Consider the following 24,709-nt stretch of genomic DNA (forward strand, 5'->3'; position numbering starts at 1 on the left):
GAGCTCATGCTGGGAGATGAAGTTTGGAACAAAGCTGAGGACCAAAGACAGACTTTTCACTAGATGAATACCTCAGGTGCCAAAGCATCGTGCAGCAAGTGGGCAATTTTGCCTCTCCCAAGCAGAGTTCCTAAAAATGTTTTAAAATGGAGTCAAAACCTTCCAATGAATGTTAAACCCAGGCTGAGCCCACCTCATGAAATGAGGCACTGAAGAGCAGCAGGCATGTTCCTAGATGAAGTGAACTCTTGCTCTGCCTCTTGCTGATACACAGAGACTTTGACAGACTTGGATGCTTACAGCTAGACAATTCTGTCATGCAAACATCACTGCTCTTGAGGGATCAGAGAATCATAGAATCAACCACACTGGAAGAGATCTCCAGGATCATCCAGTCCAACCTAGCACCCAGCCCTAGACAATCAATTAGACCATGGTACTAAGTGCCCCAGCCAGGCTTGGCTTCAACATCTCCAGGGATGGTGACTCCACCACCTCCCTGGGCAGCCCATTCCAATGCCAATCACACTCTCTGACAACAACTTCCTCCTAAAGTCCTGCCTAGACCTCCCCTGCCACAACTTGAGACTGTGTCCCCTTTCTCTGTTGCTGGGTGCCTGGGAGAAGAGACCAACCCCACCTGGCTACAGCCTCCTTTCACATAGCTGTAGACAGCAATGAGGTCAGCCCTGAGCCTCCTCTGCTGCAGGCTGCACACCCCCAGCTCCCTCAGCCTCTCCTCACAGGGCTGTGCTCCAGGCCCCTCACCAGCTTCGTTGCCCTTCTCTGGACACCTTCCAGCACCTCAACATCTCTCTTGAATTGAGGAGCCCAGAACTGGGCTCCTCTGTGGATCATTTGTTGTGATCGAATATCACATTGGGTGCTCCTGTGCCCCACAACCTCCCTGTGCAACCTGTGCCAGTGTCTCACCACCCTCACTGCAAAGAACTCTTTCCTAATTGAAGATGTTGCAGGAAGGTTGGACTAGATGACCTTTGTAAATCTCTTCCAACTCCACTCTGTGATTTTATGTCTCAAATAATGCCCACTAAACCTTTCATAAAAGCCCCAGGATTGAGTTTTCTCCCAGAAGCCTTGCCAATAACACACATCTAGAGTGCTTTTAATCATATTATGAAGTTAGGAAATTCTCATCTATCCAACTCCAGTGGACCACAGAGGAATTTTATGGCTCGTCACCATTTGAGATCAGGTGAAAGGAATGCAGAACAGTGCTTTCACATTAAATTACAGTTTTTCAGGTTGGACTGGCACAATCTGTCTTTAGCAAAAGAGGAGCCTATTGTGGAACTTTTAGAGCAAATTCAGTCCTCTGATTCACACTGCTGCTCCCTACATTCGATACTAAATTGCACAGTTAAAAAGCTGACTGTGGCATTCTCACGTATCTTTGCAGCCCAATAGCATTGTGCTAGCTGCCAAAAGCCCTCTTCCAGAAGGGCTTCAGCTTAGTACAGACAGGAAGAAACAGTGAAGGAACATGGTTGTAATTGGAGGGATTTCACAGTAGGTTTGCAGAGTGGGATTAAATTGGCTTTCACCTTGCTCTTAACCTTCACCTTCTCTCTCTAGGGCCATAAGGCACTTCTTTCTAGCTCATCCAAAGAAGAAAGAGCCACAAGGGAGCTGTGCAGCTGGCATGAGCTTCCTTGCCACCGGGAGAGAGAGCAAGTGTTCCCTTATGCCCCAACAGGAGAGAAGACATCTGATTTCCACTTCTCCCTCTCTTCTAATACAAAGCTTGCCCAGCTCCTGGAGAGTAACAGCTTATTGAGCAGCATATAATTTGCTACTGGCTGAACTGTAACACCAAACACAAAACTAACCCTTTTGGCCACGTTCATCAACTCCATCTTGTGAACCCACAGTCCAAGATCTGGGTAAGAGTGTCACAGAAAGAGGTACAGATCAAGTGTCTGCACAGACAGATCACAGTATCACCAAGGTTGGAAGAGACATCACAGATCATCAAGTCCAACCCTTTACCACAGAGCTCAAGGCTAGACCATGGCACCAAGTGCCATGTCCAATCCTGCCTTGAACAGCTCCAGGGACAGCGACTCCACCACCTTTCTGGGCAGCCCATTCCAGTGTCCAATGACTCTCTCAGTGAAGAATCTCCTAGCTGAGCAGCCATGCATTATGGTGAAGGGCCAGCAAAGATGAGGCTCACTCAGCCTGAAAAGCCACATAACTGCAATCATGTCACAAGATGCAGGAATACAAACTGCACTGGATGGTGATAGCATGAGAAACTCAACTCTTACCTGTAAGTGGAAGCCTGAAGATATAAAGAGATTCTCCTTCAGAGGTCTCCAAATACATGCACCAAGTAAATGCTTGTAATACAAACACTTAATCTAGGCTGAAGCCATACCTAACAGGGATATATTCTGCTCTACATCAAAAAGGAAAGGGGAAATGTTTTGTAAGTACTAAAATGTGCTCTGAATTTGTTATCCACAATGCAAACATTTCATAAGGCTAATTTTTTTTCCTGGAATTGCAGCTGCAAGACTACATAATTGGTCATTAATTAAGTACTTGCAGAATATCTGCCTAAAGGCATTACAGAAGAGGAGAGGATAAGAACTTTGCACAAGCAGCTTTTCTGTTAGGTAGCTTATAAAGATGTGAAATATTCAGTACATTATAAAGAGAAAAAAAATAGACTTGGTAGAAGCTATCATAGGACCCAAATATGGGAGAAGTGGCTTCCAATCTCTCCCCTCTGGGGACATCAGAGCACTTCAGCAGAGATGGGGAAAGGGTGGGAAATGCATTGCTGGAAAAATAGGAGACAAAAAATCCTCTTCTCCCAGATTAGGGACAATCTGTTCTCCTGCCCAGAGCTAGCTCCTGGATTAGGCTAAGTAGGAGAAAAGGGCAGATTTGAAATACTCTGTCTCAGCCACAGAAATCTGTTGCCCTAAAGGAGAAAGTATTTTAGAACCAAAATGTCTCTGTTTCCAGTCTCAGAACTGGCACCCAGTTCTGCACATAACAGCTTTCCTCTTTCTTCTGGCCTTTCATTCTCCCTTGTCTGTTTTTCAACCTCTTGCTTTTGGAGCCTGCCTTATTCTTTCCCCCAGTGGCAAATTAAGCTGAGGACAGTGCTTGAAAATTCAGATTCAGCCTCTTAATCAGTGTATTGTGGCTGTATCTCCCTCTGGGCAAAGGAGTTGTCTCAGAAAGGTTCCAACACACAAAACCAGACGGAATAGCCCAGAGATCACACAGAGCCTTTGAAAGGAGGGAAAGAAGAAGCCTTAGAGACAGCAACCACAACTGCTTCCATTCTGCTCATCCTCCTTTCCACATTTGCTTCTTTTTTTGGTTTTTCTTTTTGCTCAGTGGCCTTTCCCACCTTCCCAAGTGCATGGCTTTTCACTCAGACAACCCCTCCTTCTATCAAGAGCCTGACATGCATGCTTGTACTCCCCCAGGACCAACCTTGTCACTTCCCAGCATTGGCTGACATCTCCATCTCTTGACAACTTGCGGCATGTTTTCCCTCACCCAACAACAACTTTCTTTCATGACACACAGCACTTCAGCAGCCAAGGCACAGTACTCTGATAACTGCTCATCCAGCACCATGTATCTTCTTATTATGTGCTACATTATCCTTATCTAATTGCATGCACTTTGGCTCAATCTGACGTTTTCCAAACTACAGATGCTTATTAGCTTTCCTTAGCTGAAAGAAAAATGTACATTACAGTGATTATCAGCTCCTGGAGCTGCCTGTGAAGCATTCTAATGAGGGAGACCTTTAGCCCACCACAAACAAGCACAATCAGGTCTGTTTGGGTTATTAGCAATGCTCACACAAATGTCAGAACTAATGACCACATTGCTAATTAATAATAATCTCATGTTTCTATGGGTTCTTTTAGCCCAGAGCTTTAGGCCAAGAGCAGAAATTATGTGATTCTGCACCATGACAGCAAAGTCACAGGTGAAGTCATGGCCTTGATTCCTCTATGGCATCCAAGAAATGCAGGTCCTGCCCTGCAAGACTTACTACAGAAGTAAATAACAAATGCAGCAGGTCATTGGAAGACCTAGGAATGGCAAGAGCTCCTTAACTGTCACTCCAATGCTCTACCACAGATCCCTGCCACCTCAAATAGAAGACAAAGAAACGTGTCCATAAATCAGTGAGAATTACCTGCTCCTTGAAGAAGCCTCTTCCAAGCCCACTGAACTCAAACACAGAGAGTACAAACAAGGCAAGTACAATAGATGGGGTTATTGTGATCCTCAGCCAAAGCTATGTCAGTCTTCATTAATTACTCTTGTTTGCAATGAACCATTGTATGTGTTTTGACAAGTGTTCGTGCAGCAATTCGCAGCAGAAGGAGGAAGCTGCTTTAACAGCAGCCAGGTTATTAGAGACGCTATTGTGAAGCACTACCATACCTTAGGTGCTCTCCCCCAGTGCCTCCTCTTGTACTGGGGATTACAAACACCCAAATTAAGCAAACAAAGAAAAACAACAACAAAAATCACATTGCTACAGGACAGGCAGAGGAATTGTATCCATAAAGTGCCTATCAGGAAGACTAGCAAAAGGGGAAACCCTTGGCTCACTAAGAAGTAGTTAGGTCTCATTGGAGCATTGCTGTTGATTTCTACAGCTTCCCCATCAACCACGTGATAAATGTTTGATCTTTTGAGTGTTACCTTTCTTTTCTAGCACCTAAAGGAAATAGGAACAACAAAACCAAAGACAAACTCTATTTAACAAAGATCACTCAGAAACATGGGGAGGGATTTTGCAATAAAGGACAAACAAATAAAGAAGGATTCGATAGTCACATGAAAGATAATCCCATGAGCAATCTGTGCAAATCTCAGAGCTGTGCATGCAATAAACATTTCTTGGGACAAACAGTCTCTTACACAAGAGGTCAAGCACTATTTAAATCAGATCCCAACATCCTCTTCCCTCTCTGCTCAAGGCTCCTGGTGTCCCTCTGGAACACAAGATAACCCGACCTGCCTGTCGTGAGAGGAGAGGAGAGGAGAGCAGAGCAGAGCAGAGCAGAGCAGAGAGGCAGCAGCTGAAACTTGCATTTTGTAATGCCAGAGGGCATGTCACTGTGAGGAAGACAGAGAGAAGCCAGCTGAGGTTTTTGCTGGGAGATTCATCTTTAGGCACCAAGGCAGAGAGATAAGGTTGCCAGCAGCCACCTGTTAGAGAGGAAGAACTGACTCATGGCTTCCCGGCAGCACAAATGAAACTGAGTTTTTCTCCATGAGGTAGGCCTGGGGATATGAAGGGAGAAACAGCTGAGCTGTGCTTGCAGCTTCTTTTAAGGTACTGGAAAGCCTTGGAAGCAAATGGGAAGAGTCATCCAACCAGAGCCACCTCCCACATCACCCTATCCACCGAGAGCAGCAGCAGCTGCCACCAGAGTGCTTTTCTACGACACGAGCATAGCTGTCTGGTTTGCCACCATCAGCACTTCATTTCTTCTCCATTTGCCAAGGCCACCTTTGAAAGCGTTTTTTAGTCCCCCTTAGCAAGAGACATTGCAGGACACAAGCTCACCTTCACAGACACAAGCTCTACATGACTGGGCTCTGCAAACCACTGCTTATATCCTTGAGAAGGCAGTAACAAGCCTCCTGTTGCTGCCCAGACGTTGGGCATTACCCTCTGCTAGGATGAGAGGAAAGCAGCAGGCACAAGGATCCTCTGTAAACCTGCTACTGGCTATGCTCACCAAATGTCTTCAGATCTACAGCTTGGAGACTGCACTAACATCTGTAATTACTCAGTCTCCATGAGTTTCATTTCTCCTCTGACCAAAATACCACAGCTACTTCTTTTTAGAGAGAACTGGAGCTCATTTTAATGGAAAACAGAGAACACACACATACTTTTGTCATAAACACTTTAAAATCAGTGACTGTGCTACAACTAGAGCTGAGGTTAGCAGGCATTTCCCACTGCTGCTTTTCCACCTCGTGTAGCTCTGTACATCCAAGATAGCAAGCCTGGGGAGAAATATGCATTTGCTTTTTGAGGTCTGCCTAGAGTGAAATGTACTTAAAGTGCTGCAGCAGACACTACTGACAAAAGACAGAAAAGAAAATAGAAAATAACCCACCCCAACACACACCCAGAATAATACAGAATGCAAGTGGTAAGATACTCCTATACTTCCTTTGGCATGCTTTAAATCTCCCTTCTCTCCAAGCAAGCTCCAAACCCATGAGCAGCTAAACACCAGACATTGGAAATGTCACCTGAAAACTGTCAGCAGCGAGTGCTAGATACAGCAAAGAATTAAATCTGCCAGACTTCACAATTAGTTTTACACCTCTCAGAAAATCCTTGGTGGTAACTGGAATATTTTCCAGTCTTGAAATCCCTGCAGCCCAGGATCAGAAACTGCTCTAGCTCACAACGCCACAGCACTCAGATGCAGTGTCTATAGAAGTATTCAGCCTCAGATTTTCAACCTGCACAGTGAAGATGACCATAAATGCAGTTCTAAAAGGCACAGAGACAGCAACTCCTTGAATGCATCTAATAGCTGAATTCTAGGAACAAGCACCTTGTTTAGAGGAAATTAATTTATACAATGCAAGTGATGAACAATTAAAAAATACACTCATTAGAAACCAGGTAAGATTTCACCAGCAGGGACTCACCACAACAGCCTTTCTTTCACCTTACCCCACACACTGCATTAGCTTTGCTTAAACTTACTGCTTACAGTGTGGATGTGTGTCAGACCCTTCTCTGCCTTTCTACCTAGCTTCATGTTACAAGTTCCCTGAGGCTTAAACTCTGTGTTAATCATTGCTCTGGTCTTTGAGAAGACCTTCAAGTGCTATTGTAACAAAATTAAGTTTAAAACATCCCTATATTGAAGTGTTTCAGAGATGAGAAGTGACTAAAGCTGTGGTGGAATGTGGGAAATGAAGGTTACCCAGCACTCTACAAAGGGAAAAGCTAGCAGCAAATATCACAAGGTAGGTTAATTCTAAATACAGTTATAAAGTACAATAAATAGATCACCTCCAGATCAGTGTCCACTATCCAGTAATCATCAAATGAAAGAGAGGCATTTTATACAACAAGGGGACACAGTCTCAAGCTGTGCCAGGGGAGGTCAGGGTTGGATGTTAGGAGGAAGTTCTTCACAGAGAGAGATTGGCATTGGAATAGGCTGCCCAGGGAGGTGGTGGAGTCACCGTCCCTGGAGGTGTTGAAGAAAAGACTGGGGCACTCAGTGCCATGGTTTGCTTGACTGGCTAGGGCTGGGTGCTAGGTTGGACTGGATGATCTTGGAGGTCTCTTCCAACCTGGTTGATTCTATGGTTCTATAAGGTTTGTAACAATTTCCTTTGAAGGAACTAGGCTGCAGTCTTATTCATTTCAAAAGGAGAGCTCATAGAGTGTCACAGTAGGGTCTAACTATTTCCACTGATGAAAGAGACAGTCCCAGCTCTTCACATCTTAATGGCTGTGGGATAACTGGGCTTAGCATCAAATAATTCACTAAAAGAGAGAAGAGATTTGTATAGACCTAACCTGTAGTTTCTCTCAATAAGCACAGTAGTTTGAACCTGAGAATAGACTTCTGGTTACTGTCCAAATTACTACATATCTTGCAACACAGTGAAGATTTCTGAAGTCCTACAAACCCTTCCACACAATCAAATCACTCATTTCCTGAGAGAAAGCTGAGAAGGGCTTGTGTTTACACTATGCACACCCCAGAGTCCATCCACCCTTCAACACACCTCACCAGATTGTACCACTGCTCTCTCCCTCTGCTCCCTTCTGCAGTGCTCTGTGCTGCAAAGCGTACCCATGCCGAATGCCTGCATCTTGCTCTTGTTTTTCTTGGCATAAAGGCTATGGCACAGTAGATCTTTTCATACAGACTAATGCAGACTCAAAATATGTTTTTAACTCAGTTAACTCACCCACACAGAACCTCATCATCACCACACACCCGCAGCTTAATGAATACAGATAACATTTTCAGAGGCGCATGAGCATGATCCAAAATGGGTACTTATGCACCTAACCAGGAAATCAATACTTACTTCTGCATTTGACCACAAATCTCTTTCCAAAGAACCCTAAATTTACAAACCTGAATGACCTGTGTGTACTTCTGCGAATCTGCACTGTATCACAGCCCAGACTGAGCACAAAAGAACTTGGGGGAAAAGCTTTTCTTTCTGTTTTCCTTTGAGAGAGAAGAGAGTAAAATTCACAGAATCATAGAATGGTTTAGGTTGGAAGGGACCTCAAAGCTCAGCCAGTTCCAACCCCTGCCATAGGCAGGGACACCTCCCACTAGAACACGTCGCTCAGGGCCTCATCCAATCTGGCCTTGAACACCTCCAGGGAGGGAGCAGACACAACCTCCCTGGGCAACCTGTGCCAGTGTCTCACCACCCTCACTGCAAACAACCCTTTCCTAACATCTACTTTCAGTCTCCCCTCTGCCTCTTAAAACCCACTACCCCTTGTCCTGTCATCACAAGACCTTGTCAATAGTCCCTCCATAGCCTTCCTGTAGCCCCCTTCAGATATTGGAAGGCCACTCCAAGGTCTCTTCAAAGCCTTCTCTTCTCCAGGCTGCACAGCCCCAACTCTTGTAGCCTGCCCTCACAGCAGAGCTGCTGCAGCCCTCTCAGCATCTTTGTGGCCTCCTCTGCACTGGCTCCAACACTTCCATGTCCTGCTTGTGCTGGGGGCTCCAGAACTGCCCCCAGGACTGCAGGTGGGGTGTGAGGAGAGCAGAGCCAAGGGGCAGAATCCCCTCCCTTGCCCTGCTGCCCACACTGCTCTTGCTGCAGCCCAGCACAGGGTTGCTGTCTGGACTGCACTCACACTGCAGGCTCCTGTTGAGCTTTTCATCACCCCAGACCCCCAGGTCTGTTTCCTCAGGGCTGCTCTCAGCCATTCTCCACCCAGCCTGGAGTTGTGCTTGGGACTACACCCATCCAGGTGCAGGACCTACATTTCTATAGGTGAAAGATTCTCTTCTCCCTTCATTCCCCATGCTTCAAAACAGGATTATTTTAAACTGTTGTTGAACCTTTTTTTATGAGCTCTGACAAGTAGTTCTCCCTGGTAGCATAAGGGAGGTACAGAACCATCCTCAAGTCTATGAAACCCCAAAAAGCAGTAAAGAATTGAATGTACTCCTGATGAGTAGGTATAAGGTTGTAAACAAATGTTTGGTTGGTGCTTTGCTATAAAAGCCATGAAATGCCAAGGACTCTACAGCAACAGTGCAATCAAGAAACGCTACCACCCCTTGGTGACAGGATGAAAAAGCAGCTACATCATGACAACGTGCTGGGAGTCATCCAGCACACCAGGCAAAAATCCCAGGAAAATCAACCTGCAGTTAACGAACTTTAATGGGAGATTTTGCTGGACAACCACAAGCATACATATGTTAGCCCAGATTAATGCAGGGCAGTGTTATTTCAAGGGACAAAATCTTCTGACACCCAAAAAGCATTTTCAAAGTTGTGGTGGAGATCCTGAGATCTGTTTTGTATCTGGTCTTGTCTGACACAAAAGAGAGAACCAGAGTGCAGCAAATACTCCTAGATGTCTTTCCCACCTCCTGTGTCTTTGAAAGTCCCTCAGAAACCAACCAGAGCTGCTCTAACCCTGCCCTCAGTGTCTTCTTTCTGCACTGGAGCTATTAGCTCAAGAGAAATAACACAAGCTGGGTACTCAACGTGTGGTATCCCAACTTATGGCACAATTCACTACTATTTGAAAGATGATTCAGTCTCTTCACACTGTTATTCCTGAATAGTTAAAAATACATTTTCTCTGGCAGACTTTTCTTTTTAGTTCATGCATCATCACCATGGCTAGTAAGAACTGCAGAAACAGAGGCTGATTTTAAGCTGGCAGCAAATATCACAAGGTAGGTTAATTCTAAACACAGTTATAAAGTACAATAAATAGATCACCTCCAGATCAGTGTCCACTACTCAGTAATCGTCAAATAAAAGAGAGGCTTTTTATACAACAAGGGGACAGAGTCTCAAGCTGTGCCAGGGGAGGTCTAGGCTGGATGTCAGGAGGAAGTTGTTGGCAGAGAGAGTGATTGGCACTGGAATGGGCTGCCCAGGGAGGTGGTGGAGTCGCCGTCCCTGGAGGTGTTGAAGAAAAGACTGACTGGGGCACTTAATGGCATGGTCTGGTTGACTGGCTAGGGCTGGGTGCTAGGTTGGCCTGGATGAGCCTGGAGGTCTCTTCCAACCTGGTTGATTCTATGGCTCTATAAAGTTTATGCCTATTTCCTTTGAAGGAACTAGGCTGCAGTCTTACTCATTTCAAAAAGTGAGCTCACAGTAGGGTCTATTTCCACTGATGAAAGAGATGGTTCCAGCTCTTCACATCCTAATGGCTGTGGGACAACTGGGCTCAGCATCAAATAACTCACTAAAATGAGGTAGAAGAATAGATTTGTATAGACCTGACCAGCAGTTTCTCTCAATAAGCACAGTAGTTTGAAGCTGTAGGCAGACTTCTGGTTACAGTCCAAATTACTACATATCTTGCAACACAGTGAAGACTTCTGAAGTCCTACAAACCCTTCCACACAATCAAATCACTCATTTCCTGTGGGAAGGACCCACATCACTTCTGAAATGCTTCTTCTCTGCAGCTCAGGCCTCAACCTTTCTGAAACACTGTCCTTGACATACATTCCTAGGAGGCAAAATCTCTTTCCATTAGACAAATAATGAAGTGAAAATTAACACTTTCAATTACATGCAACAGCAATTTTGACATGCAAAATAACCATTCTTCTTTTTACTGCTTATGGCTTTAATTCTCACATTCTCAGGCTCACTCAATTAACAACCAATATTTGATATACTTAATCCTTAATTTATTCCATCAGGAAATGCAGTTTTGCTGAAGCATTTCAAAATGGTCACTGTTTATATTGAATCATAGAATCAACCTGATTGGAAGAGAACTCTAAGATCATCCAGGCCAACCTAGCAACCAGCCCTGGCCAATCAACCAGACCAGGGCACTAAGTGCCCCAGACAGGATTGGCTTCAACACCTCCAGGGATTGTGACTCCACCACCTCCCTGGGCAGCCCATTCCAATGCTAATCACTCCCTCTGCCAACAACTTCCTCCTAACATCCATCCTATACTTTCCCTGGCACAACTTGAGACTGTGTCCCTTTGTTTTGTTGCTGCTTGCCTGGCAGAAGAGACTGACCCCCAGCTCACCAAAATATCTAAACAAAAAACTTCTCCAAATGTAAATCAGTCTGAAGAATCAATTGCAAAAGTAGCAAAGTATAATAGAGGCTCAAGAATAGCTTTAAATAGATCCAGGAAAGAAATAAATACTCAGAATTCAGTTGTGGAAAAGGATATTCACAATAATTAAAACTCCTGTGCTCTAAGTTTACTCATTTCTACATGGTTGGATTTCCTGTGAAAGCAAATAGAGCTTTGGCTGAGTAATGAACCTGTAAGAATGCAGCGTATGGCTTTTTGCAGAGCAAAGTTTTATGATGTTTCAGTGGACATTCAATATTTTTAACACAGAACTGATTATATAAAATTTGATTTTAAAAGGAAGTCTGTGACCATCATTTTATGGCTAGTGCCTTATAAAATAAATCAATATTCTGTGTTACAACAAAAGTGCTGAATTTTGTATGTACCTGATTAATGTGTTGTTATCATCCCAGTAATTAAAAGGAGCAGGGTTATACACAATCAACATGATACATCTTACTCAGCACCTCCTGGCAGTTGCCTGCAAAAATTAAACTCATTAATCACTGTGATGCCAAAGAAGAAAAAGCTTGGAAAAGATGAAGCAGCACTTTATGGGGAAAAAATTCTCAAGTCAACACCTAGGAGAAAATCCCTTCCATGCTACAATACAGAACACATCAACCTCATCCATTTAAAACAGCAGAACTATGTGACCAAAATTCATCATCTGCCATGCCACCACCCCTACATTAGATTGCCCTAAGAGTCTTTCACATGTATTTCCTCATATCTAAATGGATGCAGTGAAAAGGTAATCCTGTAGCAAAGCAAAAACGCCTCCAGAGTTTTGCTTACAGCTGTTGCAATAATTAACTTTGCTATCAATACTTCTGTGGAGTTGATTGGGAAGTGGCTTTCTGGGGTCGTTTATACAGGACATAGTTTTCTCATTACTCCTCCCATAAAGAATAGGACTGCTTCACTAGCTTGAAAAAGCTGCCATATTTAACCCAGCTTGTGTTCCCACATTTGGTGTCTCATATATAGTCTCAGTTGCTACCACAAGTTAAAATGTAGTAAGAAGTTGTTCAAATACTAAAGAACATTGTGAATTCTGCTTTGCTAACCTTTCATGTCACAAGAAAAACACTTTTATGTTACGTGGAAAATAGTATTTGTTATTGCTTTAAATGTCATTTGTTGCAAAACTGCTGCTTTCTCTTCAGCCTTGTATAGGTTTTACCTATTATTTTTCCACAAGTAGTACTTCCAGTGGACAAAACACTTACTAACAATACTCTGACCTTCACAGGCAAGATCCTGTCTTTCTGTTTTGTACTGCATTGAGGTCTGCACCGGTGCTTAAAGATGTAACACTGAGTGCAACTAACCTATTAACAACAACAACAACAACTAAACAGTTCTCTTCTAACTATTAATCAAATGATTAAGTTAGGGACAGACCAGCCTCATTCTTAGGTTTGTTTTGGTACTCCTAAGTGCAGCCAGACAACAGAATTTTGTTTTTATATGTTTAAACTCTGGCTTTTCACAGCGGATCTATGCTGAAGGGCAGAAGACGGTATGAATGCCTCTTTACAGTAGCTGCGAGAAACAGAACAGAGAAGTCATCTTAGAAGGGGCTTCCAATGCTGTATCGTTAAGCCCTTGCCCATGATAAACAACAGTACATGCTCCTGGCACCCTGCAGGCACAGACCGCCCTCCTTGCACTTCTCCCACAGTCCCTGCCGGCTGCCTGCCTCGCTTCTCCTTTTGCCTCGGGGATTTCATGCCCAGGGCGGCAGTTCCTCGTCCTGGGCAAGCCTGCCTGCTGCCAGCGGCGGCGGGACTGAAATCTCCATCTCGCCACCGAGACGTCGCCATGGCCAAGGGCAAGACGCCACGGCCAACTCGCCAGGGTGCCGGTACCCGGAGGGTTCAGCACCGCAGACAGCCCCACCCTGGTCCGGGACAAGCGACAGCAGCACGGCGGACAGCTCTCCCAAGCACTGGGATAGGCGTGGGTTCAGAGCCGCGGACAGCTCCGCTGTGCTCCCCTCCGTGAGCTTCAGCACCGCAGACAGCTGCACCGATCCTGCTCCTCTTGTCCTCTGCCTCCGCCCTCCCCGCGGGCAGAGCCCTTCTCCTGCACCCCACGATGTAAAGGCCGTTTCCACTGGCTTCCTTACAACTTCATCCCTCTGACCCGAAAGACCCTGCACCAGAGACCCCCAGAGCAGTCTGTCGGAAGAGAGCAGCTTTGAACCACCCGACCTGATGCACTGCACTTTCTCAGACGCGTTGCCGCCTTTAACAATCACCTACACAATGTGCCTTTAGAAGACACCCCAGACTTCTGTTTCTGGCCACGCTTCTTGCACCTCACTGCAGGAGACACCTAGACCGGCACCCTTCCCTCCACAGACAGCATTGCCCAACACGGCTCTCCACTCACACACAGATCCTGAGGGCAGCGAAAAAAAATAAAGAGAGGGACAAAAAGAAAATAACCTCTCTCCTTTTAGCAGTAGTTTAATGTTACTCTTACTAATACTATTTAGGAGCCTGTCTGTCAGCACAAATCACTCGAATATGTTAAAGTGTGCCCTTTGCTTTCGGCCTCAGCGCTTCTGGGGACCAGAGAAGCGGCTCCAGACATCTGCCGCCTCCAAAGCCAGGAAAGTGAAATTAAGCTGGTCAAGTACGGAGGGGAAAGTGCCCGAGCGCAGCCCCAGCGGCTCTCCGCTGTCCCGCAGCGACACCTAGAGCCCAGCACGCCGCCGGCAAGGGCCCCGTGTCCTCAGCCACGCCGGGGATGGGCCACGGGTGGGTGCAGGCAACCGGGCGCGGGGACGCATCCTCTCCCGCAGTTGTCCAGGGCCAAGGAGGAGCAGCACCGACGCCGTTGCCGGGGAGCCGGTCACAAGGAAGAGTTAATTCAGGGTCCTGTCACTGCCGGACGCTGGGCACTGCCAGGGTGACAATCAGCTCAGGGAGGTTTAGGTCAATTTGCCTCTTCGCTGACCAAAGTGTACTTGGCACTGGCTCTACAGACCATGAGGGTTCTTTATGAAGGGGCAGGGTAAACGATAAGGAATTAAAACTCGAGAAAGTTTGCCTGTGAACACAGCTCCCTCCGACTGAGGCAGACCTGCTGTCTCGGCTTGAAGCATTGCCTTCCCCGGGAAGCTCCCAGAGCCAGAGCCGAACCCTGCCGCAAAGCTCCCGCGTCCCAGCCGAGCAAGAAGTATTTTTAACTGACACAACCATTATTCCCAACTGCAGCCATTTGCCTCCCCTTGTGTCTGGTTCCACAGAGGCAAAACACACTCAAATCCCTCTGCAAACCTCGCATCACCCAGCGAGGGGCAACCACCCGGTTTGATTTATCAACGAGCCTCCTTCGTCTCCCTCGCTCTCCAAATCTCTCTTCAGCCCCCCCGACCCTGGCTCTCACACGAAAGAATCAGTCGCGATCGACCCAAGCCGGTTTAACTCCATCAGGCGCAGCAGAGAGCCGCGGGCCTGGATGAGTCACTCGTTACTACGGCAATATGCAGATGCACCCTTTGAAGTCGCTGCTCTCGGAGGCAGCGCGGGAGCGAAAGGTGCGCGGCCCGAGTTTGCGACTTCACCGCAGGGGCTCGCCCGGGGGCCGCGGGGAGGGAAGAGAGGTTTAGAAACAGCTGCTCAGGGGTTAAAAAGTTTCCCCGCTGCTAGGCTGGGGGGAGGCTGGCGGGAAGGCAAGGAGGGAGGGGCAAGGTGAAGACTTTTGCCCCAGGGAGTCTTAAAGAGTAAAACATGGAATAACCGTAAAAGCAGAAAAAACGAAAGGCGGAGGAAAGCCTTGTGCCTCGCTTGGAGGAAGACAACAGGAGCATGCACTTGCTGTTTCCAAACGTGCTGATCCGCTCCCCTCAGCCCTGCTCCGCGGGCAGCGCAGAGCCACGCAAGGAGCCAGGTAACGGGGAGAGGAACGAGGGCAGCGCAGAGATGGCCGAGTCCTGGCTCCGCTCCGTGCGGACTCTATCCCGTCCTGTCCCCGGCACCTCGAGGGAAGAAGCGAGTGCAAAGACCCGCTTGGAAGAGCAGAAAAACCGCAAGAAATCAACGCCAGCCTAGAGGGGCACACGGGCATCCGACAGGACGAGGGGGTGGGGGGCGAAGGAGGAGGGGGGCACCCAAAACCCAGCCCAACGCGAAAGGCAAGGCGCTTACATCCTCCTCCTCGCAGTCACTTCGCGGCTGGTACTGGAACCGGGGCCGGCTGCTTTCCTGTTGCAATGGACGCGAGGTCTTGCCGGCAGCTCCGTCCTCCTCGCTGCTCTGGGCGCCCAGGAGGTGACTCGCTTCGGGAGGAACCGGGAAAGAGCGGGAGGTGTTGATCTTCCCGCTGAACCGCTGGTACAGTGAAGCCATGAAGTCAATCCGCGGGAAACGAGGGGGAGGGAGGGAAAGAGAGATGCTTCTCCCTCTCTTTTTTTCTCCCTCTCTTCTCTTTTGGCTACAGCATGCTACAAGCGGATGAGGCTCAGTCCCACATCAGAGGAAGGGAGAGCGAGGGATCCTGCTTGCCGCTCCTCCGCACCAGCACCAGGAGAGAAGGGGAAGGGGGGGGGGAGTGAGGGGAAATCGAGAGAGCAGACGGGGGGAGTGGTGGGGGGAGAGGAAAGAAGATAGATAAATAAATAATAAAACGCAATCGAGCCGTAACACCGCAGGCCGCGGGAATGCTGCACCATCCAGTGCTGGGAAGGAAAAAAAATAAGGGGGAAAAAAACCCACAAACACACACAAAAAAAAAAAGACCAAAAAACCCAAAAAGACCCAAAACACTCCACGAAGACGTACCCCCGATAATGGCGCCTGAGTGGATCAGCATTAAATGTGCTTTGGGGGTGTGTATGTGTGTTTGGAAAAGCAGGGGAGGGGGAAATGGAAGCAGGGAAGGGGGTGTAGCTCAGTCGCTGGCTGTCAGCGGCTCCCCAGGCAGAGGTGGAGGAGCAGTCGCCTCCGAGGTCGCATACCAACAGTGTGCACAAGCGAGAGCAGAGTGACAGAGTGTGTGAGACGGAGTGGAAGCGGCTGGGAAACCTCATTCAAAGCACGTTGCTCTTCTGGGGAGGGAGGGCTCTTCCACAATCATCTTTTCTGTGCCTCCTTTTTTTGTCTTCCCAGTATTTTTTTTTTTTCCCGGGGGCAAAACTTAAAATTTAAGAGAAAAAAAAAAATAAGGAGAAGAAGAAGAAAAAAAAACAGACACCTGATCGTCAGCCGGGAGAAAGAGAGGTGGGGAGGGGAAAGGAGAGGCGGGGAGGAGGGAGGCGGGACCGGCACTGGAGGGGTGCCTGGATGCCGGTGTGCTCGGAGCGGCTTGGTCTCGGGGAAGGGGCAGGAGGAGGGAGGGCGAAGCCTCTTCGCCGCCCTGCCCTGCCCCAGCCGGCCGCGGGCACGCCTCTGCCCGGCCAGCGGGGAAGTGCCCGGTCCTCCGCCCCCTGCCCATCCTTCTCCTCCGTCTCCTGCCTCCTCGTGGCCGGGGAGAAGGGAAGGGGTTCCGGGTTTTCGGAGACGGGTGCTGTGGCTTTTCAAAAGAATCCGGTAAATTGTCTCTCTTGTTATTTTTGTATTAATTCATTTTTGCTGCATTAAAACGTGCTCCAGCGCCCCTCCGTGGAAATCCGCCCGAAGTGGCTCCCGCTAGCACCGGCCGGGGATAAACAAACGCGGTCTCGGCGCCGGGGGTGGCCGGCTGGGAAGGGTTGAGGCCGAAGCAAGAGCCGGTCCGGGAACCGTGCCCGGGGCCCACCCGCCACCCTTGAGTGGCCTTTGCCCATTGGGCTTGGGGGGGCTGCGCTACCTCGGCCCAGAGACCCGCGGCCGTTAATTCCCGCTCCCGGGGGAGAACACGGACTTGCGTTCGGGGAGGCACCGGGGTAGGTGCTAGCGGGTGACCAGCCGCTCCCATCAGAGCTGTACTGGGACAGGAGGGGACGATTCGTGTTGCTTCAGCATCAAGCTCCGGGGTTTCCATAGCAACAGATGCTTAGGTTTAAAGGAGAGTGATAGACTTGCTGTCCCCTTCTCTGTTCCCCGAAACTGTCCTCTTCTTTGACCTCTAAGTTTGCCAGGGCTCTTGGGATTACCTGGCATCATCTTAAGGGAAACACACCAAACGTATCAGAGATTTTCTGTTCCCATTGAGGGACATGCTGCTGAAGAGCTCACAAACTTGATTCTACTTTAGAAAGTGGATTTGATGCGCTGAGATATTTCTAATCACAGTTCTTGCTTGAAGCCTTGTCTGTTAAGAAAATGCTATCTTTGATATATATAATTCCATCAGTCTTTAAAAACAAACAAACAAACCCACACCTCAACAGATCATGCATATGATATTCTAACGTGCAGCTATCCTCCACCCCATGATTTCAACAACTCTCTGATCAAAAATCTCCTCATATTTGAATAGTTTCATCTGCTGCTTTTTATTTGTGTCTTCAAAGTCAGGGATGAAAAGTCATAACTCTGAGATGAAAAGGGAACCTTATCAAGACAGAAAACAAAAACTACTGCTCTGCCTCCTTCCTGAAGGAACTTGAAAGAAGGAATCATTTTGATCTTCACAACTGAGATGCTGACATTTAATCACAAAACGAGATGAGCACACCATGTGCTGAAGCAAAGGTCTATATTCTAAGCCACAGCAACACAGATCATAACAGAGGTAACTTTCCAGAAGCCACCTGGACCACTCCTAAGTCATGTCCTGGACACAACTGACCACACAGAACCAAAACTCCAGACAGTTAGCTTAGCTAAATTCAGTCTGGAACTGCATTGAGAGTGACCTCATGATTGTTTGGAATTAGTGAAAACTAGCTCTGAAAAAAAATAATGTATAAAAGGAAGAAAATAATGAAATTAAAGAAATAATACCGTTTTGACTGCTAAGAAAAACTAGGTGTGCTGGTTTGAGGCTAACTGGACTATTTTAATGAGAGAAATTCATAGAATCATAGAATCAGTCAGGGTTGGAAGGGAACACAAGCATCATCTAGTTCCAACCCCGCTGCCATGGGTTGGGACTCCCTTCCCTAGATCAGGCTGGCCAGAGAAAATAGATGATAGGCTGTGAAAAGGAAACAATGGTGATGTCTACTTCACTCATAGGCTTGCTGAGCTGTATGAAAACAAGGACACAAACACAGGTAATACAGAGCATGTGTGTCTGTCTGTCGGAGTCTGCGTTTCTCCCTGGCTTCTCCCGTGTATCTAATACTTCTGCTTCTAACCCCCCTTGCCAATCCTCCAAACTCACCTTGCATGTGAGGCAGACTCTGGGGTAAGGTAGAGGGGTGGAAAGAAGGTGAAAGGGTGGTTGGGAACCCTTCCTGAAGACTCTGGTTTCTGGAAAGGGTGTTGCTTTTCTGTATTACTTTTAACTTGTATATTGCTGTCCATGGCTGTAAATATTTGTAATATATATTGTAACTCTCTGCTTGTCTGTGGTGCTAAGCTGTGAATATAAAGCTTCATTCCTTAACTTCCAGCTGGCTGAGTCTAGTCTGGGTGATTTCATAAGGGGGGGGGGGTGCAGGTAACTCCCAAATCATCACATTAGGGTACAAAGGAATAATCAAAGAAAGCCATCAAAAAAACCAAAACCACAGCGCAGAAAAAAAATCCACCAAAGATTAAAAGTCTGATTTAAAAAGTCTCAGGGAAAGCACAGGGATAAACAAAGAATTTGCTCATTTCAAAACTGAAAGAACCACCAAGAATGAATTCAGTTCCAAATACACTCAGTTTGTGGCTTTAATCCTTAGGAACCAAGACTTCACATAATCAGGTTTGTCCAGTGATGCACACGCACATTGTGCATGTGTGTGTGTGCACAACTCCACGGAATATTTTATTCAGGGAACACAAAATTGCAATGTCAAATACTTCTAAAGCTCAGTGAAAACCAACCAGCCAAATGGTCCTCATCCACCAAAAAACCCTGATCATGCAGCTTCAGGATGTGATTCATTTGCCCTGAAATAAATAATTACAGCTATTTAAAGGCCTCCCGGATTCCAGCTCTACTCCATGACAGACCAACAATGACAGAAGCAGAATCACGTCATGCTCTGGGTGTCACAGTGGGCAAAGGGAGATGGTTTGCACCAGTTAGGAACTGCAAGGTACATTTCTGTAGCCACAGTGAGAGTGACCTTGTGTAGAAGGGCTGAGCAGGCAGCTGGAGGCAGAAATGTCTTGCATACTCACCTGCACTAAGATTCGCCAGAGTCGGTTTGTTGATGCCGTTATTGAAAGCAGGAGGATTTTTCTGAGTCACAGGGGACCTAAATGATCTTATCAGGGGCTATGGAGAGCACTTCAGTCTGCCTGTGCACAAGCTAGCTCATAAAGTAGCCTGTTCCCTACAAGCTCATATTAGGGAAGCCCTGTCTGCCTCTCAAGGAGGGACACAACCCAGTGCTCCTGAGTCACAGCTCAGTGCTGGAAAACCCTCCACTCTCTGCTTGCAATCCCATGGTTAATTTGCTGTTCACCCGTGTGAGGCTTGAAGCCCAGAGTCCTCTACAATGTCTCAATTCTATGATCAGATTCTGTCATACAGTATGCACAGCAACAGGGCACAGAAAACAGGATAGAGTCAAATGAAAGGCATCACTGAGACATGACAGCAAAGTGGCAATAAACAAACACTGCTATCAGTAACCAGCGTTTCATCACAGCAAAAGACCTTCTCAGCCTACAGCAAGCTTTAAGGCAAAAAAAGCAACTTGCACTACCAGATATATTTAAAGAGGCAAAATATTTCAGAAATACAAATGTAAGATTTTTGTCTTTAAACACACATGTAAGAAAGATCCTTTCCTTAAATCCTGCAAACAGATCCCAAGATAAAAATCAAGGCATTTCAAAACAGTGTCCCTCCAGCATCTCTTAGTCGTATATTTAATTCAGTACCCAAAGTTTCACAAGAAGGTGACATTTCCATCCAAATAAAGTGTGCTAGCTTCAGATATTTCCCCTGCAGCAGCCAAGTAATTATGTTTCACTGACATTTTTTAAGCATACAGATAAAAATGACACTTGGTTTTTCCATGCTGCATAAATAAACAGCATCCTTGCATTTCGCTGCTACTAATTCAACACCACCAAAGGCAGGTCAAACTCAAGCCCTACTGCCTTTAAAACTATACATCAAAGATTCCTTTTTTGGACAAGACTTGTCAGTGGAACACTGGCAAAGAAACCAGCCAGTAATATTTCTCTTAGATTTACTCCCCTCTGTCATGGAATTCATGCATTGTTATTCATGTTCCATTCTGCTGTTCTGACTAAGCAATTTATGTTTGCCTAAACTTTGAGCTTGTCACCTAAATAATACAGAGTTGGTTGCAGAGCTAAACATGTTTCTGTTTTTTCATGTGGTGACAGTTCCAAGCAGCTGATTAGGGATTTTTTTTTTTATCTAAACCCTAATTTTTTTTCAATAAATCCCCCCCCCCCCCCCCCCCCCCCCTATCATTATTTAAATCATACAATCATACAAAGTCAGGGGCTGGAAGGGACCTCGAAAGATCATCTGGTCCAGCCTTCCTGCATTTTTCTTTTCCAATGAACTGCTAAGTTCTTAAAATTCCTTGTTATCTTTCCACATTACTCCACAACCCCCAAATTAATATTTGCTCTTCTAACAGCTGTAGTTAATAGAATCCCTTTAATTTTTTTTATAATAGCAACTCAACAGCTGTAGTTAATAGAATCCCTCTGATTTTTTTTTATAACAGCAACTCTCCAGGATCTGCAGAAACAAAGATACACTTCTAAAACTCCTATTCCTATTGTTAGCCGAGATAAAAACGTCCAGCTCATGAATCTCCTGTGGCCCCAGGGTTACACCACCCGTACATCTGCTGCCTGGTGTCATCTAAAACCCCAATAAACCCAAAAGAGAACAGAAATCCTCTTTCCTATGTCAAATGCACCGATTCAGCAGCCCCTCAGGATAGACTTGATCGTTCACTTTGATCTAATGTGTGCATTGGGGGGAGTATAACCATTGTGTCAAGACAGAGACAGTAGAGCTGCTGAAGACTGAGGGGTATTATATCCTGTGGAATTGGTACGCCAACCTGTTCGCTTTCTTGTGCCATTATTTGTGCCAGCAGCCTCTCAGAGCAGATTCTGTACAAGTGCAGCATTGGACAGTGAGTGAGCACGGGACCAAGAGAGGCATATTTCTCTCTGGCATCACACATATTACTGAAGAAAAAAAAAAAAAAAACAAAAAGAAATCTTGCAGGCATCACCATGATTCAAAGAAACCCAAACTTCTAAACAAACAAGCTGGCTTTCCCAGCTGGACTGAGAGAGGCATCAGAAAAATTAGTTTTCTGGGCATTGCAAGAATGAGTCAATCTTCCATAACAGCTGAATGAAGGCTTCTTGAAGGAAAGGAAAACAGTGATACTGAGATACTGGAATAATAGGCAAAGGAGACAAGTTTGCTGAGAAGGAAAGAAAACAGTCTGAACAAAAAGTTTCTTATGGGGAAGAAATGAACCCAGAGGAAGTAGTGAATAAATAAGTAAATAAATAAATAAATAATAGAAGAGGCAGGGACTCGGTGAAGTATCAGGAGAGTTGAGAGAGAAAGGAGATGAAGGCAAGTGAGGTGAAAAAGGCAGGGAAGAAATGGACCCAAAACTGTCAGAGATGGAAAGCACCAACATGCTTGGAGAGAGGGGAGACAGGCTGGAGTGGTACAAGGTTAATTGGAGCCACACAAGGGGAAGATTTTCAAAGCCAAGGAGGTCAGCAGCTTCAGAAGGCACTTCCCACACTTGGTGGATAAATGCTCACTCAGTGGTCAGCAGACAGGTGATTTTATCACCCCAGTCTTGATACACACCTAGGTCTAATTAAATGAAATCAAGAATACAGAACTAAACACCAGCAAGTACTTCTCAGCAGTCTGAGCAGGACTGTTCCCAAAGGAAATGTGTGAAAGTCCTAATGCTGAGGACATTTATAAATAGCCTGTATGAAGCACTGGAAATTGTGCTGTAAGGCATAATCCTGCCAACTGGCAAAAGGATAGACCACATGACCAAGAAGGTCTTCCCCACATAATTTCTGATGATTTTGCAACCGGCACAGGAGTGATTGAAGGCAGGAAAAAACAACACAGATGACAGCACTCAGGAACAACAGCGGTGCAATTTTGCTGCCTGAAAACTGCAAAGCCCAAGCAAAAGGAGGTGCAGGAGCACATGTGTTTGTACAGCTGTAGACCACATGAGGTCCTGGCCTACTGCTGTACCCAGTAGTGCCACACGTGTCAACAGGAATTTGCACTGAAGACTGTCCTTATTGTCATAATTAATGTTCTGTATTTGGAAGCTTTAGCTGAGAGAAGTTAGGATGAGATCCCAATTCCATGTCTTCAAGAGAAGCCAGGAAGTTAAGCACTAGAGTTACAGGCAAATATTTTTTCCCATGGATGCCAGGAGCTGTTGGCAGCCATGTAAGACTTGGCTAGTGCTGCTGAACTGTTCTCCACTATGTGTGTTCTTCTCTGCTTTGTACCCTGCCAGTATTTGATGCTCAAGTCAGATAAGCCATGACAACAACCAGTTTGCCTGATTAATATGATCTCTCATGGGGCTTTTCAGCAAGAAGAGGAAATAAATTCTTGTTCAGAAAAGCAAAGGAGGCTGTTTCAGGTCTGTTGGAAAGGCAATCATCTTGTACTGGCACTTCAGTCAGCTACTTCAGTTGGACTCTGTCTTGAGGCAAGAGATTATGCTCAGCTCTGTATGCAAGAGGGACGTGCAAGGCTCCTGCTCCACCCTAAGTGTCTGAGCCACAACTGCACATTCTTAACTGTCCACACTGAGAGGAGCAGATGTGATTTCTCTCTCCCTCAGCACTATAAAACTGGTGGCATACAGAAGCAACATACCTTGGAGAAACTCTGAATTTCCACTTGCTGAAAAGAACTTGCTCATGCAGAGCCTTAGAGAAAGAGAAGGGATTTAACCAGTCAGCATTCCAAATGCATGCCACCGACTTCAAAGGGAGCAGACGAGATGAAGTAGTTTCATTTAAAGGCTTCTTTATAACATAGAGGCTTTCTTTAAACAACTCTGTGACTCCTTGGACTGGCTGTCACTAAATTGACAGCTTTCATGTCGCTTGTAAGGGAGCTAAAAACTAGATTTCATAAAAGACCCAGGGGATAAAATGACACAATTTTAGGTTTTGGAACCCTACAGCTGAAGGAAAACTCTAGGGAGAATATGAATATGCAGAGAAAAAAAAAGCATAGAGAGATGGACATCTAAAAAAGGCTAACTGCCATCAAGATAACAAAAATATCCTCCTACTCCTTTGCTCTCCTGGCCCTGCCAAACACACATTTCTTCATCCAATTTGGCACAGCTTCAGCATGTTTAAATATTCTTCACTTGTAGCCTTTTACAAAGAAAGGAGCAATGATGGAGGTCTATAAAATAACCTACCTTGTGAGAGAGCACGTTGGGTATTCTCTAGGAACAAATACTGCACCTGGAAATCCTGGAGACTGCAGGTACAATTCTGCCTCCCACTAGAACTACAGACAGGTGAGGAGTTGTCTTGAGATGTCATTTTAGGGCAGGTTTGAACGCACAGAACTGCCCCTGTAGGTATTTCAGAAAGTTTTAGGCTAAACAGAAAAGCATCTAATGAATTCCAGTCCCTTGGAGGTAAGTGGGCTATAAGCAGGGACTCAGTGGAACAGCTCTAGATTAGCTGTCTGAAGTCCCCTGAAATGCTCTAAAAGTAAAGAATGCCTTGTTGTATTGGGCACTAATTTGAATTGGTAGCTGCTTGAGCTGTGTCACTGTCAGTGCTGGTGCCTGCTCTTTTCTGCCTGTTTGTCTTCATAGGCTGATTAGAAAAAAAGCCTACCAGTTCATTTCTAGTTTCCTAAGTGCAAATTACCCCATCCATCCAATTCACCTGTCTTAGTAACACAAGGCCTAAAACGACTCAGGCTCTGGGAAGCTATTCCAAAGGTTTGTTAATGCTTTCAGTCAATTGTCACTACGGAACAGCAAATGCACAGGATTATAAATGCCTGTCCAAGCAGAGTGTTCGTTTTTCAAGAGGTGAGAAACACAAGAGACAAGAATGGAATACAGAGAGATGAATAAATTGTGGGTTTAATGATTTAACAGAGGTGTAGGAGCACAGTTATTTAGGATCAAACAAGCCAACCAAAGAGATATTTCCATTTTAAATGCCTCTTAAGATGTGCCTTGATTTAATTCCTCAACATATGTGCTTCCTTGTAACCTTAACATACACTTTCAAACCACGTCAAACAGAAGCACTAAGGCCAGATTTGCAAAGGCA

The 24,709-nt window shown here is 46.0% G+C and overlaps 1 protein-coding gene across 4 annotated transcripts in view; it reads right to left on the bottom strand.

Annotated features, from left to right (window-relative positions):
• The window catches only part of DPP6 (dipeptidyl peptidase like 6), a 547,256-nt gene that overhangs the window by 392,714 nt on the left and 129,833 nt on the right, over positions 1–24,709 (bottom strand). The window contains exon 1 of one of the 4 annotated variants that reach the window (XM_064162828.1): positions 15,509–15,856. The exons of 2 other annotated variants lie outside the window; for them this stretch is intronic. In XM_064162828.1, coding sequence (XP_064018898.1) covers positions 15,509–15,709 — 201 coding nt within the window. In that variant the 5' untranslated portion in view covers positions 15,710–15,856. Of the gene's footprint in view, positions 1–15,508; positions 15,890–24,709 lie in introns of those variants that run through there. One more of the 4 variants, XM_064162833.1, reaches the window with a different exon arrangement.

This window comes from Pogoniulus pusillus, chromosome 23 (assembly GCF_015220805.1).
Source record: "Pogoniulus pusillus isolate bPogPus1 chromosome 23, bPogPus1.pri, whole genome shotgun sequence".
NCBI lineage: Eukaryota > Metazoa > Chordata > Aves > Piciformes > Lybiidae > Pogoniulus > Pogoniulus pusillus.